General features: G+C 35.3%; 1 protein-coding gene and 1 long non-coding RNA gene across 14 annotated transcripts in view; both read left to right on the top strand.

The window, feature by feature from the left end:
* The window catches only part of LOC6041793 (phospholipid-transporting ATPase ID), an 88,520-nt gene extending 79,364 nt beyond the window's left edge, over positions 1-9,156 (top strand). For 11 of the 13 annotated variants that reach the window (XM_038259577.1, XM_038259579.1, XM_038259574.1 and 8 more), the window contains 10 exons: positions 129-408; positions 476-628; positions 687-888; positions 1,285-1,586; positions 1,644-1,867; positions 1,926-2,151; positions 2,218-2,321; positions 7,660-7,908; positions 7,965-8,084; positions 8,154-9,156. In XM_038259577.1, coding sequence (XP_038115505.1) covers positions 129-408; positions 476-628; positions 687-888; positions 1,285-1,586; positions 1,644-1,867; positions 1,926-2,151; positions 2,218-2,321; positions 7,660-7,908; positions 7,965-8,084; positions 8,154-8,471 — 2,178 coding nt within the window. In that variant the 3' untranslated portion in view covers positions 8,472-9,156. Of the gene's footprint in view, positions 1-128; positions 409-475; positions 629-686; positions 889-1,272; positions 1,587-1,643; positions 1,868-1,925; positions 2,152-2,217; positions 2,322-7,659; positions 7,909-7,964; positions 8,085-8,153 lie in introns of all 13 variants that reach the window. The other 2 variants (XM_038259573.1, XM_038259572.1) reach the window with 2 other exon arrangements.
* Positions 9,157-10,335: 1,179 nt separating this feature from the next.
* On the top strand, positions 10,336-15,087 carry LOC119770282. The gene is made up of 2 exons (XR_005278750.1): positions 10,336-10,736; positions 12,965-15,087. It is a non-coding gene; the product is annotated as an uncharacterized LOC119770282 (long non-coding RNA).
* Positions 15,088-20,330: the final 5,243 nt, after the last annotated feature.

The following is a 20,330-nucleotide window of genomic DNA, read 5'->3' as shown; positions in this document are numbered from 1 at the left end:
CAAAGTTTGAGCCAAATCAAAACATACAAAAATAAAAATTGTCGAAATCGGCCGATTTCGTAGAGAGTTGCTCATCTTTCCAAATCCAAACAGTTTCACAATTATTCCTGCACAACTCTATTTCCCAGAAATTCGCCGGCGAGGGCCTCCGGACGCTGGTGCTGGCCGAGCGCCGACTGACGAAGGAATTCTTCGACTCGTGGCTGCTGCGGCAGCGGGAGGCGGCCCTCTCGATAGACGGCACGCGCGAGGACAAGCTCGGTGCCATCTACGACGAGATCGAGTGCGACATGCAACTGATCGGGGTGACGGCCATCGAGGACAAGCTGCAGGACGGCGTGCCTCAGACGATCGCCAACCTACAGATGGCCGGCATCAAGGTGTGGGTGCTGACGGGGGACAAACAGGGTAAGGCTCCGGGGGTGCGCTTTCGATGGAGACGCGGTGTGAATTAACGTGGGTTTTTGCGTTACAGAAACGGCCATCAACATCGGCTACTCGTGTCAGCTGCTGACGGACGACATGGTGGACGTGTTTGTTATCGATGGGCTCACCAAGTCCGAGGTCGAGCAGCAGCTGAGGAAGTACATGGAGTCGCTGCGGATCGTCAACACGTATCATCCGACGAGTAAGGACAAGTTGTAGAAAATGTCTCTTCAAAATTACTAAATTGAATGCATTTTCAGCGCTGCCCAAGGGGTCGACCCTGAACCAGTCGGGTGGACTGGGGGCGACGGCCAACGGCGGTGCAGCCAACAGTGGCAACAGTTCCGGGCCGATGATTGAGATCCAGAACTCGTCGCCGCCGTCGGTGTCGGTGGTGACCTTTAGGTGGGATAATAGACATAAATATACAAGTATAGGAGAAAGCGAGGAGGTGTCGGAAAGGTACAAGATAATTGGGTTCTTTCTACGAGTTTTTCAAACCGTAATGTGGCTAGTTGTACAATTGGTTACGATGGTTGTTAATTACGAAAACAATTCGATGACTTTTTTTTCTTTTTTCTGTTTAAATTTCACTGCGATTTTCATGTTAATTTATTATTTAATATGTAATACTACTCCTACTACTATCGTAAAGCTTGAATACCAATCATACTCCACAACCAGCCGGTATCGCCAAACCCTTTCTCACATACCCGTAAGTTACAGTGTACCAAGAACCCGCGCCCTTCAGCGTAGATATTTGCTCCTCAAACCGTTGAAACCACCCCCGTCGTAGAGACCGCTTCCACCCTCAATACCTCAACAACCTCTCACTAACCCCCACAGTGTTAACTGCAGCAACTACTCGGACGGACCCACCACCACGGGCAAGGCGGACTCTTCGATGACGGACCTGGCCGGCGGGGGGGACGCCGACGGAGCCGGAGTCGCGCTGGTCATCAACGGTCACTCGCTGGTGCACTGCCTGACGGCCGAGCTCGAGTCCAAGTTCCTGGAGATTGCCTCGCACTGTCGGGCGGTAATTTGCTGCCGCGTTACGCCCCTCCAGAAGGCGATGGTCGTCGAGTTGATCAAACGTTCGAAGAATGCCGTCACGCTGGCCATTGGTGACGGCGCCAACGACGTGTCCATGATCAAGGGTGAGTTGCGGATGTTAGGAGGAGGGGAAAGAATTTAAAATTTACCTCTTTCTTCAGCGGCCCACATCGGCGTCGGCATCTCCGGACAGGAGGGCATGCAAGCCGTGCTGGCCAGCGACTACTCGATAGCTCAGTTCAAATTCCTCGAAAGACTGCTACTGGTACACGGACGCTGGTCCTACTATCGGATGTGTAAATTTCTGCGCTATTTTTTCTACAAAAACTTTGCATTCACGTTGTGCCATTTTTGGTATGCATTTTTCTGCGGCTTCAGTGCTCAAGTAAGTTACGACATCTCTAGTAGACCTTTTCGAAATATCCATCTTCCCCATCTTACAGACCGTGTTCGACCCGATGTTCATCTCGGTGTACAACCTGTTCTACACGTCGCTGCCGGTGCTGGCGCTCGGGATCTTCGAGCAGGACGTCTCGGACAAGAACAGCCTCGACTACCCGAAGCTGTACACGCCCGGAATCACCAATGCCTTATTCAACACGACCGAGTTCATCCGCAGCGTGCTGCACGGGATCTTCAGCTCGCTGATACTGTTCCTGATACCGTACGGTAAGGGTTGTTGTTTAAGTAGTCATAGTCATAGTAACTTTGATTTTTTTACTAATATTATACCAGGCACCTACAAGGACGGAATCTCACCGGACGGTTACGTACTTAACGACCACATGCTGTTGGGATCGGTGGTAGCCACGATACTGATACTGGACAATACGACCCAGGTAAGTTATTACTTTCGGTACTATAGGAAGCCCATTTTTAATGGCGAAAAAAGCTATTATTGTTTTCTCTATACATATACTATCCATATCTTATTTGAGACCGTCTTAGAACAAACTTAGACTTAGTGTCCCAACCATGCATGGAACATGTTCAACCCAGATTCTGAAAAGTCGGCAAAGTTTTAGTTCAGGCCATTTTTTTTTTTAAATTCACTTTTTTGCTATAACATCACTCAAAAAAAACTTATTAATTTGACCTGCTAGACCACTTTCACGAATGCTTATCGAATAAGAATCAAATTAATCGAACAATTTTCTATTTCATTTACGATTCTTAAAAATTATACATCATTTACTAAAAACTAAAAAGGCCGTTGCAAATATTTTTGGAAGTTGGGTTAGACAAAAAAATAAAAAAGTTTAAAAAATTTAAATTACAGGCCACGGTTTCAAAATTAAAATGAAAATAGTGTTTTTGCATTAAATACCTATCCAGTTGTTTTGCAATCATAAGTTTCCAAAATGTCTATCCCGAGCAGACGGAAATAAGTTGGGAATAACATTTTATGATATATGAAAATACTAGGCCAATAACATAATAGGTTATTGATAACAAGATTTGTTATTCGCCGTTATGTTTTTTTTTCTGTTATTGGATTGTTATTGTAATAACAGACTTATAACATTTTAAGTTATTCTTCAAATAAATTTTTGTTATTATTTTTTGTAATTTTAACAAATAATCCGATCATCTTTGGAGAAAAACCATTCGGCTCTGTCTAAACATTTTTGAAAAATTCTAGATTAAATTTTCAAAAGGTCCTATCTCCATAGGAAACCCATGACTCATAGATTGTTTTGAAAATTAACTCTAGAATTCTGGAGTTTTTTTTAAAGGTCTAATAAACACAATTTCCAGTTTTTGCTTTTTGAGTGGTTTTGAAACCGCCTTGAGTCAGGGGTATTAAAAAACACCCAAAAAGCAAAAACTGAAAAGTTGGTTTACTAGACCTTTTCAGAATAAAACTCCAGAATTCAAAGTGCACGTGTTTCTGGGGACTCTGAACTCCATGCTTCCCCTCGAGTTGTCAATTTTTGTAGGTTAGTGTTATCCAGAGATGGAATAATCGCAAACAAATCTTTTTCGCTTGCGAACTTTCTAAAAACTAAAAAGTACTACTGAGCAATTCTGTACCAAAACCGGAAATGGATTATATTTGTATTTTTTACAATTTTGGCTGCTGTCCATACAAAAATGGTACGTAAATATTCAAACAGCTGTAACTTTTGAGTGAATTTTCTGATCAATTTGGTGTCTTCGGCAAATTTGTAGGTATTGTTGAGGACTATTGAGAAAAAATAGGTACACGGAAACAAAAATTTGCAGATTTTTTAATCAACTTTTTTCTCACAAAAACTCAATATCCCAAAATACGTATTTTTTGATTTTCGAGATTTTTTGATATAATTTAGGGGATAAAATCCGCAACTTTTGAGCTATAGAGAAACATGCTCAAAAAATCTGCCGCCGAGAAAAGTACTGTACAGAGTTTTTGATTAAAGGCGCTGTATTCAAGATATAGCCACAAAAAGTTTGATTTTAGCGAAATATTTGTATAGTTTTTTGATTTTTGCCTTCCTCACCTCACTGAGGCAAGGCTATAAAATCACTCAAAAATTGAACTTTTTAAATAAGCCTCCCAGATATACCTTTACGTATACATATCGACTCAGAATCAAATTCTGAGCAAATGTCTGTGCGTGTGGATGGACGTAGAATTTTTTTTCTCACTCACTTTTCTCGGAACTGGCTCGACCGATTTTGTCCGGATCTATGTTTTTGGATTTGCCTTCAGGTTCTTTAAGTCTTTTTTAAATTTCATCCGGCTTGGTGCAGTACTTTAAAAGATATGTTCGAAAAACTGTTTTGGTTGATACTAAAAGGGTCATTATTTACATGATTTGAAAGCTCCGGCGGATAGCTGTCGGAACTTTACGCTCAGTGCACGCACACAAACACTGCAGTGCTTTCAAATGGTTCATTAAATTTATCATACCTAGATGGCAGCACTCAGATGTATAGTGTCTTTACTAAGTAAGCGTTAGCCAAAGCTTTCGTAGTGTGTGGTTGCAAGGCTTTTAGGAGGAAGGCAGCAACCACCTTCCGGTGGATTAAGTAACGTTTTTAAAATAGTGACCATGAGTGACCATTTCTAAAAATATTTTTTTTTGAAAAGTTCAGAAAATTTACTATAAAATTGTCTGAGAGACTTTGAAGATTGGACCTCTGGTTGCTGAGATACAGTGGCTTAAAGAAATAGAATCACGAAAATTGAAGTGTTCGAACTCTCACCCAAACAGCCCACCTTTTTCCAATGTCGATATCTCAGCAATTAATGGTCCGATTTTCAATGTTAATACATGAAACATTCGTGAAATTTTCCGATATTTTCCGATATTTTTGAAAACAATATTTTGATTTTTTTTTAAATCAAGACTAACAGTTTAAAAGGGCCAAACAGTGAATATAACGCCCATTTAAAATTCCAGTCTTGATTTAAAAAAATTCAAATTATTTTTTTTTTGAAAATATCGGAAAATTTCACGAATGTTTCATGTTTTAACATTGAAAATCGGACCATTAGATGCTGAGATATCGACATTAGAAAATGGTGGGCTGTTTGGGTGAGCAGGGCTAAGCTGTACGATTTTGAACTAGTTAGTCGCTGTTGGCGGGTTCAGGGCGCCAATGTTCCTGGCGAGGGCGCCTATATTTGTACAAGGGGCGCCAAGTGATGAGCGGTAGGGGGGGGGGGGGGGTAGAATATGTTATTCGTTATTGAATTACCGTCATCAGGGGTGACAATGGGTCTGGGGGGTGAGATTGGGTCATACAAATATCAGCATTTTTGTATGACCCAATCTCACCCCCCAGACCCAATGTCACCCCTGATGACGGTACACAAAAAATACTTCTACCGCACAAAAACTATTTAAATGAAAAAAAAAAACTTTTTACGAAGAATTTCAGATACCTTACCAACATTTTCCAAAAATATGTTTAAATTTGATGAATCGTTATAAAATTGGAACTGAAGTAATGCTTAAATACTAAGAAATGATCAAAACAAGTCACTCAGCAGTGGAGTTCAAAGGATCGACCCTTTTCAAAGAGTATACTAAAGGTTGAATTTTTGACAAAAATTGTTGGTGAAAAACGTACCCCAAACATATATAGCTGCTACAAACACAGGTTTTGTTCTTGGAATGTGAGATCTTCAGCAAACGTATTTAAGATGTCTCCTACTCAAACCTTTAACAGAATTAAGTTTCACTGAAAAGACTGATGAATTGCAAATTCCATAAAAAAAAATTGCAAAATGCAAAGTTTCTCTTGGGCCCTGCTAAGGGCGCCAAATGGTTTAAGGAGGGCGACATTTTAGTTAAAAAACTTGTTAGTCGACGACTAACCTCGACTAACCTACAGCTCAGCCCTGATAAATGGTCACTCATGGTCACTATTTTTTAAAATCAGAAAACTGCAAATATTTCGCTAAAATCAAACTTTTGGTGGCTATATCTTGAAAACGGAGCTCTTTATAAAAAAAAACCTGCAATTTTAGTTTTACATACAAATTTAGGTCATTTTTTTGTATAAAATTTCGGTTTTTTTCCAAAAATCACTATTTTTTCAAAAAATTATAACTCAGCGGCCGATTTTTTGACCATGTGTCTCTATAAATCTCGAAAATAAAAAAATACGTATTTTGGGAAATTGAGTTTTTGTGAAAAAAAGTTGATTTAAAAAACTGCAATTTTTTCCGTGTACCTTTTTTCTCAATAGTCCTCAAGAATACTTACGAATTTTCCGAAGACACCAAATTGATCAGAAAATTCACTTAAAAGTTACAGCTGCTTGAATATTTACGTACCATTTTTGTATGGACAGCAGCCAAAATTGTATGGAGACTTGTATGGGTGAACCAATGACACAAAATAGCTTCTTTGGTCATAGGAAAGAGAGTTACTCTACTTAAAAACTGAAAAACCAAAAAAAACCTGAACTGATCGAAAAATGCCGAGGGGATCACCAATGCATTATATATTTAATATAACAATAAGAGTTACTCAAATTTGTGTCCAAAGTTTATTTTTCCAGTTTCCTCTAAGTGCGACAAGAAATTTCACAAAAACATATTTTTTTATTAATTACACTTGATTTTTGCATCCATTGACCCCCTGGGGCATTTTGATTTGTTTTTGTTTTATGACGTTTGTCTACTTTTTAACTGGGCTATCGAGCGCTCAGTTAAACAACGCCCAGTTACCGAACAAGTACTGTATTCCATGGTTTTATTATTTGGAATATAAGATTTTGGTATTGTTGTGGTCTTCCATATACATGATTTTGGTATGATTTCATGGTACTTCACCATTTATTATCAGGCAACAAAAGGCTAATTCTGGTCGCGGTTATTTGCAAAAGTAATACAAACGTTTGATATTTGCATGCCATTGTTTAGAGCATCAATTAGTAGAAAACGGAAATAATATCACAATGCTCCTCATGCATCAGCAAAATCTACTCACCTGATGATTCCATGATGTTCTTGGCGATATTCTTCGCCACATAGAATGCATTTGTCATTGATGAAGCTTCTGAAAAAATAACAAGATCCGATCGAAAAATAAATGAAAATGGATTCAAGTTCACATAAAAAATCAATAAAACTACCAACATTTGCCCAATGTTTCAGAAAAATTTGATAAAATACTGTAAAACCAAAATATTACCAAAATGTGGTATCCTGACTTAGAATTTTCTTCACAATTTCAAGTCATTTCTTTAGGAAGTATATAATATTTAAAAAAAAATCAAGTTTGAAATTTTCGGTTTTCAATGAAATCATTCGGTTTGAGACTTTATTTTAGCGTGAAGTCATTGATCTTGTCAAAATTTATCAAAATTCAGAGGAATTTGATAAATTCAATAATTGACAAATTTTGTAATTTTGTAATATAAAATGATAACTTAAATTGTTCATGGTCAGGAAGTACTTTAATTGTTACTTGAAATTACTTAAAAGTTTGAAAAAAGTTGTTTTATTTACAGAACATAATTTTTGCATCCATTAACCCCTCGGTCATTTCGGTTTGTTTTGGTTTTTTGACGTTTGTCTGCTTTTTAACTGGGCTACAACCCAGTTATCGAGCGCCCAGTTAAAGAGCAGCCCAGTTAAAGAGCAGCCCAGTTAAAGAGCAGCCCAGTTAAACAACACCCAGTTACCGAACAACTACTGTAACAAGAAAAAAAAAACAAACATATTCCCTCTCTCAGATCGCCCTGGACACCTCGTACTGGACCGTGTTCAACCACATCATGATCTGGGGCAGTCTGCTGTGGTATTTCTTCCTGGACTACTTCTACAACTACGTGATCGGCGGCCCATACGTGGGCTCTCTAACGCAGGCGATGAAGGAGGCCACCTTCTGGTTCACCACGGTGCTCACGCTGATCGTGCTGATGGTGCCGGTGCTGGCGTCCCGATTCTACTTTGTCGATGTGTTCCCGGGGCTGTCCGATAAGGTGGGTTCTATCTTAGGTTCTGAATTGCGTTTTAATAAAATGTACCTTCTAAACAGATTCGCGCCCAGCAACGGTTAGCTCAGTTGCGATCTCGCCAAACCAACGACGTCCTGCGAACTCCGTCCGCCAGACGAGCTCGGAGGTCACTCCGGTCGGGCTATGCGTTTGCCCATCAGGTTCGTACCCAGCGTATCTACAAAGGTACCCTAAAAACTAAAGCAATGTTTCCTCCTTCAACATTTCAGGAAGGATTTGGCCGTCTCATCACGTCCGGCAAGATCATGCGCAAGCTTCCGCAGGACTTTGCCTTCCCGCTGGGTTTGGGCAGCAAAAAGCAACAGCAGAATAACGCGGACGCAGCTGCGTCCAAGAACGCTGCCAGCAACGGCAGTCCCATCAACAACAACAACAACAACATCGCCACGAACGTCAACAACAACTCGACGACGACGAACGCCGCCACGTTGGCCAACGGAAACCAAATCACGAACCTGCCCGGGAGCTCCAACAGTGACAACAGCCCGCGAGCGCCCTGCCAGGACCTGGACACGATCAACCTGTAGAGGGGAGAGGAGGGAAGGGAAGGTCACGACAAACACACTGTTTAGTTTTAGGTTTTGCATGAACGAAAGAAAGAGATAGCATGAGTGAGCGAGAGTATGCGGAAGGACGAAAGCTATCTGCTTGAGGGTAAGAATGGTACCTAAATATTTTAAGAAATGAATCGTGTTTTTGGATCGCAACTTGATCGCAACCGTTTTTTTTTTTGTGCCGTTTGTTCCAAATTGTTGAAATTTTGGGAACCGGTTGAGATCTTTACAAACTTCCAGTTTTCACCGAAATTTATTCTAAATTCAACAGTCTGGAAAAGTTGGCCGAGTGAAATGAAAAGTTGTGATTTTAAATTGAATCTATTTTTATAAACTTTTTTTGTGTATTTGCATTAAATTAGTTTTGAAAAAAACGGAATCGAGTTTTAAACCTGACTTGAAAATTTTTTTTGAAATTTAAATTGGCATTAGTAAACATCCTTAACAAATTTTGCATGGTGAATTTAATCAATTCCTTGAGTATCTTTCGAGAAATCTAAATTTGAAGTAAAAAGTTTCTTGTTGTAGATCAGGCTTTAGAGAGTTAAGGTACCATGCGTTTCCATGTATAACAATGGAGATCTTGATGAAAATGCATCATAAACTATGCACTGTGCTCGCGTAATTTAACTTAACGTAAGCATGTTATGTTTTCGTTCAAAATTGTTGAAATATGTGAGATCGTAGAAAAAAAATTATGCGGTTCTTAGATTTTTTTTTTTAAATGGGCAAAAATTTCCAAAAATATTTTCTGCAGCTCTGAAATAATTAACAATAATGCTGTTTTTATTCCAAACGATTGCCAAGTGAACTATACTCGGGTATGTTCGTAAGAACTTATTGAAAAATTAGATGTTCTTTTTTTTCTAAGAAGTCCTTATGTTTAAAAATAGACTGTTAGTAAGGCAAATCCAAAATTTTATTTGAAGTTTTTTGTATCTCTCTCTCAAAATTTTCCCAAAAATTAGGAAGAAAAAAAGAAAAAAAAATTTCGAAGAAAAGACTTGAAAATTCATGATAACTTTACGTCAAGCCTTGAATTCCCGGACGTTTAGAAACCCAGCCACATCAGCTTGTTTCATAAACTATTTGGATATATGTTCGCATAATTTTTGTCAAAAATGTGTTATATGATAAATTTCCATATCAACTTTCATTTCAAATTAATGGTTCTGATTTTCTTAAATTCTAGCAAATATTAATTCATCATATCGATTGTTTTGATGTTAACAGCTTATTTAAGCCCTAAAGAACACCATTCTCTAAAATTTAAGTCCAAATTTGTGCGATTCAAAAAACAAAGTGTCCAGATTTTGAATCATTCGAAATTCGAAGCGCAACAAGTCATATAAATTATAAAATAAATTGATTGATAATAATAAATAAATTGACTGGTACATCCTGATGATACTTCTAGAGTTTGTTTATTTTTTTTAAAAAAGGTTTTGTAAACTATTGTGTTTATAGGACCTATTAAAAAATCTCTAGATTTCTACTTTTCAAACTTGTTACATGAAAAAAAGTAGGTCGAAACGTCGAAAGAAAAGAAAATAGTGTTTTCCTTGTCACCGAACAGAACCAAGCGAATTTAACCAATTAAAAATTCCACGGTGATTACAACCAAATCAATATAATCTTGTTACATGATTTTAGGACAGCTATTAAAAAGTATATGCTAAATGTTGTTCTGATTTTGTGAATATTTGCAGATCTTTTTTGCATTTTTGTATTTTTTTTAAATGTTTTTCACAATTTTGATTCAAAAACTAAAGATAAAATTATTTACTCTATGAAATTTTGCATTGTTTTTACAGTTTGGTAATGAAGTTTTATTTAAAATCTATATTCTTTATGTGTGGCAGTGCGTGGCTGAATGGTTACGCTGTCCGCTTTGTAAGCGGATGATCATGGGTTTGATTTCCATCTGCTCCAATCAAACATGGTATTTTCTCGGCCGATGGCGAGAGCTTATCGATATCGTCCCTCGCTCACATCATCCAATTTTCGGCGTTCTCTCAAAACCAAGAGAGCGAAGGAAAAATGACGCCGATGAAGAAGCGAGAAACGAATACACCGATGCGGTTGACAGAAAAAAATCTCTCGTGGAGCAGGCTCTCTCGCTCAAAAAGCAAGAGAGAGAGAGAGCAATAGTGATAAGCTCTCGCCCGTAGGCCCCTGCAGAAATAATGCATTTGTGTGCGTGAGACCAACGTGTACGTACCCGACCAGTTCGTGTGGGTGCCTCTCCGGATGAGCGATATTTCCGGTCATGAGCAGTTCTCTACGGAATCGGTCTTTTTTCTTTAATTTTAATTTTTGTATTTTTAAATCTGGCTGAAACTTTTTTGGTGCCTTCGGTATGCCCAAAGAAGCCAATTTGCATCATTAGTTTGTCCATATAATTTTCCATACAAATTTGGCAGCTGTCCATACAAAAATGATATGTGAAAATTCAAAAATCTGTATCTTTTGAAGGAATTTTTGATCGAGTTGGTGTCTTTGACAAAGTTGTAGGTATGGATATGGACTACACTAAAAAAATGCTACACGGTAAAAAAAAATTTGGTGATTTTTTATTTAACTTTTTGTCACTAAAACTTGATTTGCAAAAAAACACTATTTTTAATTTTTTTAATTTTTTGATATGTTTTAGAGGACATAAAATGCCAACTTTTCAGAAATTTCCAGAATGGGCAAAAAATCTTTGACCGAGTTATGATTTTTTGAATCAATACTGATTTTTTCAAAAAATCGAAATATCGGTCGCAAAAATGTTTCAACTTCATTTTTCGATGTAAATTCGAATTTGCAATCAAAAAGTACTCTAGTGAATTTTTGATAAAGTGCACCGTTTTCAAGTTATAGCCATTTTTAGGTAACTTTTTTGAAAATTGTCACAGTTTTTCATTTTTTATAATTAGTGCCCATGTTTGCCCACCTTTGAAAAAAATATTTTTGAAAAGCTGAGAAAATTCTCTATATTTTGCTTTATTGAACTTTGTTGATGCGACCCATAGTTGCTGAGATATTGCTATGCAAAGGCTAAAAAACAGGAAAATTGATGTTTTCTAAGTCTCACCCAAACAACCGAACATTTTCTAATGTCGATATCTCAGCAACTATAGGTCCGCGTAATATTGAATGTTTGGCCCGTTTAAAATGTTAGTCTTGATTTTAAATTTTTGAAAATATTTTTTTCGAAAAGATCGGAAAATTTCAAGAATGTTTCATATTTTAACATTGTAAATCGGACCTATAGTTGCTGAGATATCGACATTAGAAAATGGTGGGTTGTTTGGGTGAGACTTAGAAAACATCAATTTTCCTGTTTTTTAGCCTTTGCATAGCAATATCTCAGCAACTATGGGTCGCATCAACAAAGTTCAATAAAGCAAAATATAGAGAATTTTCTCAGCTTTTCAAAAATATTTTTTTCAAAGGTGGGCAAACATGGGCACTAATTTTAAAAAATGAAAAACTGCGACTATTTTCAAAAAAAGTTACCTAAAAATGGCTATAACTTGAAAACGGTGCACTTTATCAAAAATTCACTAAAGTACTTTTTGATTGCAAATTCGATTTTACATCGAAAATGAAGTTGAAAAAATTTGCGACCGATATTTCGATTTTTTGAAAAAATCATAACTCGGTCAAAGATTTTCTTGCCCATTCTGGAAATTTCTGAAAAGTTGGCATTTTATGTCCTCTAAAACATATCAAAAAATAAAAAAAATTAAAAATAGTGTTTTTTTGCAAATCAAGTTTTAGTGACAAAAAGTTAAATAAAAAATCACCAATTTTTTTTTACCGTGTATCATTTTTTTTCAGTGTAGTCCATATCCATACCTACAACTTTGTCGAAGACACCAACTCGATCAAAAAATTCCTTCAAAAGATACAGATTTTGAATTTTCACATATCATTTTTGTATGGACAGCTGCCAAATTTGTATGGAAAATTATATGGACAAACTAATGATGCAAATTGGCTTCTTTGGGCATACCGAAGGCACCAAAAAAGTTTCAGCCGGATTAAAAAATACAAAAAAAACGAATGACCGAAAACTCAGAGAATTGCTCTCATACAAAAGTACTATGAAAACTTTCGGAAATCCATATCTTGAGGAAGAATTTTCTGATCGATTTGGCATAATTTTGTTTTATCGAAAAAAAATAACAAAGAATTTTTTTATATTGAATTTAAATTTTGAAAAATATTTCATCAAATTTTGATAAAATACACTTTTTTGCACTTCAACCATTTTAGACAAATTGTTTATCCAAGTTCGTCTTTAAAAAACTAAGTAAAATAGTGTCCATCCAGTCCATATCTGAAAAAATATATAAAATAGCTGAGAAAATTCTCAACGCTGACAATATCTTGGAAGCTATTGTCTCGATTTTCAGTTAAATCTGTCAAACCTAAAATTCAAACCTTGTTGAAATTTTCTTTCTATTTTAATAAAGAGATATTTCCAGAATGTTGGAACCACTACTAACACAGTAAAAAAAAATCATGGTAATATTACATCTGGGAAGGGGTACATCGTTTATGTCAGAGAAAATGTGTGATTTTATTTCTAAAAATGTCTCATTTGATCACATTACTGGTTTAATGCATCTTTTTCAGTCTAAATTGAGGTAAAATTACAACATTAAAGAGGTAATATTAACATTGAATATTTTTATTTTTTGAAGCTAAAATATAAAATTGCTAAGTTAAAAAGTTGAATTGTTCATCTTTTAAATTTCACTCGACCACTTTTCTAGCTGCTAAAAATAAGAAAGTTACAAAAAATGCCGAAATTCATACCCACTGTTGTCATGTCATATCGTTTCATAAAAGAATAAAAAATGCAAAAAAGTTTATTGCAAAACCCAACAAAGTTCTACTGATATATAGCTGAAATTTATAAATTTAAGGTTTATCAAAAAAAAAAAACAGAAAGATTTTAACCCAAAAACAAAACTTTTCTTAAATCAAGCGAAACGCGCTACGCGAATTCGGATTGATTCGGATTTCTGGAAGCATACTTTTTGTGTCTTGCGCCAAAATAAGAATGACGAAGACGCGCGCAACCGCCCGAGGAGACCAGCAAAAAAGGATAATAACCAAAACCGATTGTGTATTAATTCAACGTTTATATATAAATATAAAAACAAAAACTTACAAGATAACAACTTTTGCCTTCACCGTTCAGAAAACAAGAAGAAAAAAAAACAAACAGTCTCTCTTAATCGCGAATGTGGCTTCATTTGCGAATGTTACACGAAATTGAAGGGTATAAATTACAATGAGAAGCAACAATAAATAGAACTAATAACCGATCAGATCACCAAGCTCTTTACACAAAGCAGTTCACTCACATTGGGCAATGCAGTGTTCGTAGAATTAGTCCAGGGAACGCGCGTCACTCAAGTGGAATGCAATCTCATCCCGTCATTACATCTGAAGTTGAAGAAATCGCGAAATTCGTCAAGTATTTTTATTACTCTTTTCAATCGCAAATTATATACATATAAAGCTATATATATATATTTATACCGGTCAGGACGCGTTTAATCGTGATGTTCTGAAATGTAAATGCATGACTTGTTAAATTAAAAACAAATAACAAATTCAACTAACACTTATTGTGATTACTACTGTAAATGTTACAGCTCGATGTACATATTGGCTAAGAATCATAAAACAAACTATATTTAACATCAAAAAAAAAAACTCAGAACTGGAATTGTTTCTCAAAAGCTTGCTCGCGTTTAGAGAAAGATCAAGAGAGTTGTAACAAACCAAAACATGGTTTATATTTATGAAGGAAGGTGTAGCTTTTTTTTCTCTCTCTCCCCGTGGGAATCAACAGTTGTGTATAGAAAGAAGCAAAATAGTGTATTTTGCGGTAATTAGCTGCAAAAAGGTGGGATAAAGTTCAATTTGATAGCTTTAATAAAACGGTGAAGACAAGTGCTAGTAAGAAGAAAGAGTCAAACAAAGATGCCTTCTTGATTTAATCACACAAACACACACACACACAAACACACATAGATCCAAACACAAACACACTCGTTGCTGGAGATGCTCCAGAAATATTTTAAGTTTGCAATCACGATGAATAATCGAAAAACAAAAAGAAAAAAAAAGTCAACGGTTACCATCAATCCTGCAAAGATGCTTACAACAGCGTTATCTTATGTTTAACATGTAGGTCATAATTTTAAGCAAGAACCAATTCTAGTGATAACCATTAAGTATTTTGTTTTAAAGTTATTCGTTTCCGTTACGACAATTGCCAATATTTTTAATATGTAGCGAAGAGGCATAAATTCCAAGTTGCGTGCAATTGATTCATTATTTTGTTTTAATTATTCGATAGATGTTTATAACTTTTTTATGTTTTAAAATTCAGTAGAAAGGACAAGCAAGTCTTAAAAGATGACCACACGGAGAAGATATAATCAAAATAGAATAATCCAAATCTAATCTTGCATTCCTATCAAATGAAACAGTTTATAAGGTACGATTGCGGGTGGGAGAAGCGGCCGACGAGACCGAGGGAAAGACGAATGAAATAAAAAAAAATGAAAATAACGTACGCTTTGCGTTGTGAGTATAATCCGAAACTTACCAATTTTTTTTTTTCATTTTACCTTAAGACCACAAAATTGGCACATTTTGCGAGGTCCGTCGATATATTTCGTGCGGAGAATCTATCACATTGTAGAGAATAGCTTTCTGAACAAGTTTCCTGAAAAGTATCAGTTTTGATTTAATGTAGGCATAGATATGCCCAATATCATCATGTGAAAGGAAATTAAGTCAAGAAATTTTAGAGAAAGTCACTTTTTAATTTACGAAGTTAAGCAAATCTATGCATATATTAAACCAAAACTGATGAATTCAGCTGAAATTTAGGGTAATATTAAGAAACTATCTCAAGATTAAGTGCTCAAAATATGAAGTTAGTCCGATCAATATTTTTGGAAATATCGTTAAAATATTGAGTGTCGGTCAAAATCGCATTTTCACGAAAATGTCAATAACTTTGAACTGATAATGGGTAGCTAAGTTTTTCAAAAAGCATCTGAAAGAAAACATTCCGAAATACTTATGCTGAAAATTTCATGAGGTTTGGTCGAAACACGAACGAACATCAGCAATTTCAATTTGGAGTTAGGTTCGATAAATCGGCCAATGTCATATAGATTAGACCAGTACAGTCATCCCTCTTATTCGGAACAGTTTACAAGTCGGCCAGTGTTTAAAAAATCATAGCAAATCGATAATTGAACTTAATGATTCGCTTTTACCTTTATTTGCAAGCTTTTCTTGCGATCTTTCGAATGTATCGAACGACTGCAAATTTTTATCAAGTTTTTGAAGAAAAATTTTGACCCTTTAAATATAAAATTCGGAACACTTTTTTTACGGATGTAAACAAACTTTGGTTCTCTCCATTAGTACATATTTTTTACAAAATAATGACTTCACGCATTCACAAGAATGTCCAAATAATGGTCCTAGAAATAGTAGGGTCGACAGAAAAGATGCATTTGGCATGCTATTGACAAATTATCACAAAAGTTTTCCGAATTTGTGGGTGTTCCGAATTTGTGGGTGTTCCGAATATGAGGGATGACTGTACTGTATTTAACCAAAACCGATACTTTTTGAGGGAACTTGTTCAGAAAGCTGTTCTCTACAATGTGATTGATTCGTTTTTTTTTTTTTTGTAAATGTAATGCTGTAATATAGCAGAGGATTAAAAACATAATTTTAAAAATATTTTGAATGAAATACTATAACATAAGTAAATATTGTTTAATGCTCAACATTTTAAACGGACAATACGTTGCTGTATTTTCATAATAAACAAGACTTATCCGACAAACTTCGTTTTGCCTTTTTCGTTTGTTGACGTTTTAACCTTTTTGCTTATTCAGCCTCCTGTGATCAAAATTTGATTTTACGTAACTTTTTCCATACAATTTGCTGATGATCCGGAATCGGTTCCAGAGTGGCCAAAGTGTCAATTAGTTAGCATATAAACCTTCCTTGGACTTATACGAACCCAACGCAACAAAGAGCGCTCCGATCCGACGCTCCGTATTGAACTGATTCGCATTCGAACAAAACCATCGAAATTTTTATATATATAGAAGATTGTACAAAGAAATGATTTTTATTCGGTCGTCTTGGTTCTTCCAACTATGATTTTGGGGTGATTTAAAAAAAAAGCTTGAACTCTGGTAAATTTGATTTCGGAATCTTTTTATTAAAGATCAAATACACTCAAACCCCAATGGTTTGACACCAACTCCCCTTTTACACGGAGTTCACACATACTACCAATCGTTTGTGTTGATAGTGTGCGTGAGCGCCGTGAAAAAAGTGACAGTTCGTCACTTTTTAGTTTGCCTTTGACCAACCAACAGGGTACAAACTAAAAAAATGTCAAACGGAAAAGTGACCAACCACCGGGGGTGAGCTGTGTCTGGCATTAGGAATACCGTTACTACTGCCAACTAAATACGCGCTGGGTCTTTGTCGATTCGACAAGGGTTCGGAAGTTGTAAATAACGTTTGAATCCGATTGATGCTAACGTCCTTCAGGCTTGTTGATTCAAGCTGAGGTACCTCGCGCTCGGCTAGCCAGCGTAGAAAGGGTTTGTTCAAATATTACGTTCAGAGATTTTCGGGATTTCGGTCCGATTTACAATGTTAAAAAAATAATTCTCTCGAAAAAACTACAAATTTTACAACAAACATATTTTAAGAATTTCAAAATCAAACATAATAATTTAAAAGAGACATTTATGCGTTAAGACTTTTTTGAAACATTAGGCCTGATTTAGCTATTTTAAGATTATTTTAGTTCAAATAATTGGAAAATATTGCAGATTTTTTTTTTGCATTTAAAAAAAAGGTAACGTGAAAAATAAAGGTAGTTTTACAATTCTTATATATCAGGGGTGACCAAAGTATGGCCCGCGGGCCAAACGTGGCCCGCGAAGTGATTTTTTGTGGCCCGCGAATCCATTTTGAATAATCATGAAAAATGGCCCGATGATCACTAGTGAAGTGATTTTGTCCTTTTTTCAAAATTAAGGTATTTAAAACTTTTGCTAATCTTTTTTACTTTTTGTTGATAATGTGTTATAAAAGTGAAACTAGTAAATATTCATCAAACATTTTTGGAAATCCAGGCTTTCAGGATTAAGGCAGACTAAATTATGAAATTGGAAGAAATATGGCTGTTGCAAGTGACTCGAAAAATCACAAGCAAAAATATTTTTTCGAAAAATTTCAAAATATCCCTAGAAATTTTAGTGCAATCAGCTTAAATCAATTAAAAATGCAATCCTCTGCGTTTAGAATCTTTTTGAGCATGTTCTGGTATTCAAAAAAATGATTCAAGTAAATTTTTGATGAATAAATGTTTTTTCGCTGAAATGTTTTTTGTCGAATCTTACATTTTTTGAAAATAATGTTTGCAATTCAACTTTACGGGTGCTTAAAACATTTTCTAACATTTTTTTTGTTGAAATGTTGAAATTCTGGGTTTTAATCGATTTTAGTTACACTAAATTTAAAGAAAAAAAAATTACGCCGCGGCAAAAAGGCAAAAAAAATACCGCCATTTTCAAAATATAAAAAAAAAAACTTTAAAATTGTATTGAGAACACAAGTAAATTCAGATCAAACCATATTTTTTGTCAAATTCCTAAAAAAATTTAAATAAACAATACATATAAAAGCCATACTATGTTTTCTATTATTTTTAATTAACAAAAACTTTGAAAAAATACAAAAAAATAAAAATTTCAACTGAATGATGTATTTTCTAGCCTTATAATTTGAAATACTATAATTTTTTTATATATCTCATTTGGCCCGCAAGCTAATTTGAGCTTCAAAATTGGCCCGGCCTCCAAAAACTTTGAGCACCCCTGTTATATATTGTTATATTCTATCCCGAGCATGGGTAAATAACAAGGGAAATGCGTAATAATACCTTTCTCTGGTATCAATACCAAATTTTGGTATTCATGGACCCTTAAAAATTTGTCTTAAGGATTATGCAAGAGCAAAATGTGGTATCATACCAATTTAAGGTATTGTTTTGATATTGCAAAATTGCAGAATTTGTCAATGGTCGAACACCACATTTTGGTATTATTTTGGTATAAAAGTGTTTTACCAAATTCCTCTGAAACTATGGGAAAATTTTGACCAATTTTGACAAAATAATTAATTTTGCGCTAAAATGATGTCTCAAAGCGAATGCTTTCATTGAAAACCGGAAATTTCAAACTTGATTTTAAACATTTTTGATACAGTCATCCCACATATTCGGAACGGTTTCCAGATCGGCCAATGTTCAAAAAATCATAGCAAATCGAAAATTGAACTTACAGATTCGCTTTTACCTTCATTTGAAAGCTTTTCTTGCGATCTTTCGAATGCTGTATCGAACATCTGCAAATTTTAACTTTTATATGAAGTTTTTGAAGAATTACTCTGACCCTTGAAATCCACAAATTCGGAACACTTTTTTCTTACGAATGTAAACAAACTTTGGATCTCTCCAGGAGTACATATTTATTACCAAATAATGACTTCACACACTGAAACCAATGAAACTCAAGCTTAGTGATGCTTTATACATGGTTTGATAACTTTTTTTGTAAAAATATCAGTTAAATTCAGGTGTTCCACGATTGTGGGAGGCACAATAACATCCCACAATTATGAAACAGGCCATTTGGAGGCAGTGTTTTGCTGCTCTGAACAAAATAGTCTTGGAATGAAGTTTTTTGTTCAAAAAGTATTACTTTTACTAGTGAAATAGCTAGATAATGTCTAAATGAAGGTTCCAAAAATAGTAGAGTCGACAGAAAAGCTACTTTTGGCATGCTATTGACAAATTATCATAAAAGTGTTCCGAATTTGTGGGTGTTCCGAATATGTGGGATGACTGTATACCCCCTACAGAAATGACTTAAAATTGTGGAAATTTTTTTAAGTCTGGATGGCACATTTTGGTATTATTTTGGTATTAAAGTGTTTTATCAATTTCCTCTGAAACTATGGGAAAATTTTGACCAATTTTGACAAAATAATTAATTTTGCGCTCAAATGATGTCTCAAAGCGAATGCTTTCATTGAAAACCGGAAATTTCAAACTTGATTTTAAACATTTTTGATATACCCCGTACAGAAATGACTTGACATTGAGGAAAAATTTCTAAGTCAGGATGCCACATTTTGGTATTATTTTGGTATTGAAAGGTTTCATCAATTTTCTCTGAAACCATGGATTTTTTTTTAAATTTTTGACGAGATAATTAATTTTGCGCTAAAATGACTTGAAACCCAAAAATGTTAAAGCTGATTTGAATTTTTTTTTATGATATACCCACTAATATTTTTTTCAAAAACGTTGAAATTTTTCTAAGTTGGGTTAACCAAATACTTTGAAAACGAGTCAATCAACAGATTATTGAATTTTGGTGAATTTCAATCCAGTTTCATTTTAATAATACTTATTTTTCAATCTTGTTATTTTTCAGAAGCTTCAAGAACTTCAAGTACAGCCGTTCATCAATGACAAATGCATTCGGTGTGGTGAAGAATATCACTAAAAACAACATGGAATCATCAGGTGAGTAGATTTGGTTGTTGCATAAGGATCATTTAGGTTTTTTTCACTAACTGCAACTGCCAAAATATGATTTTCCAAGGGCGCGGGAATACCTAAAATTAAAACCATGACAATACCAAGTTTTGGTATTGAAGCAATGTTCAAAAATCCAGAAGACCTCAACTTGGTATTGA

Source organism: Culex quinquefasciatus, chromosome 3 (assembly GCF_015732765.1).
Source record: "Culex quinquefasciatus strain JHB chromosome 3, VPISU_Cqui_1.0_pri_paternal, whole genome shotgun sequence".
NCBI lineage: Eukaryota > Metazoa > Arthropoda > Insecta > Diptera > Culicidae > Culex > Culex quinquefasciatus.
The sequence above is the reverse complement of the archived record's forward strand: the minus strand, read 5'-3'. Positions and strand labels throughout refer to the sequence as shown.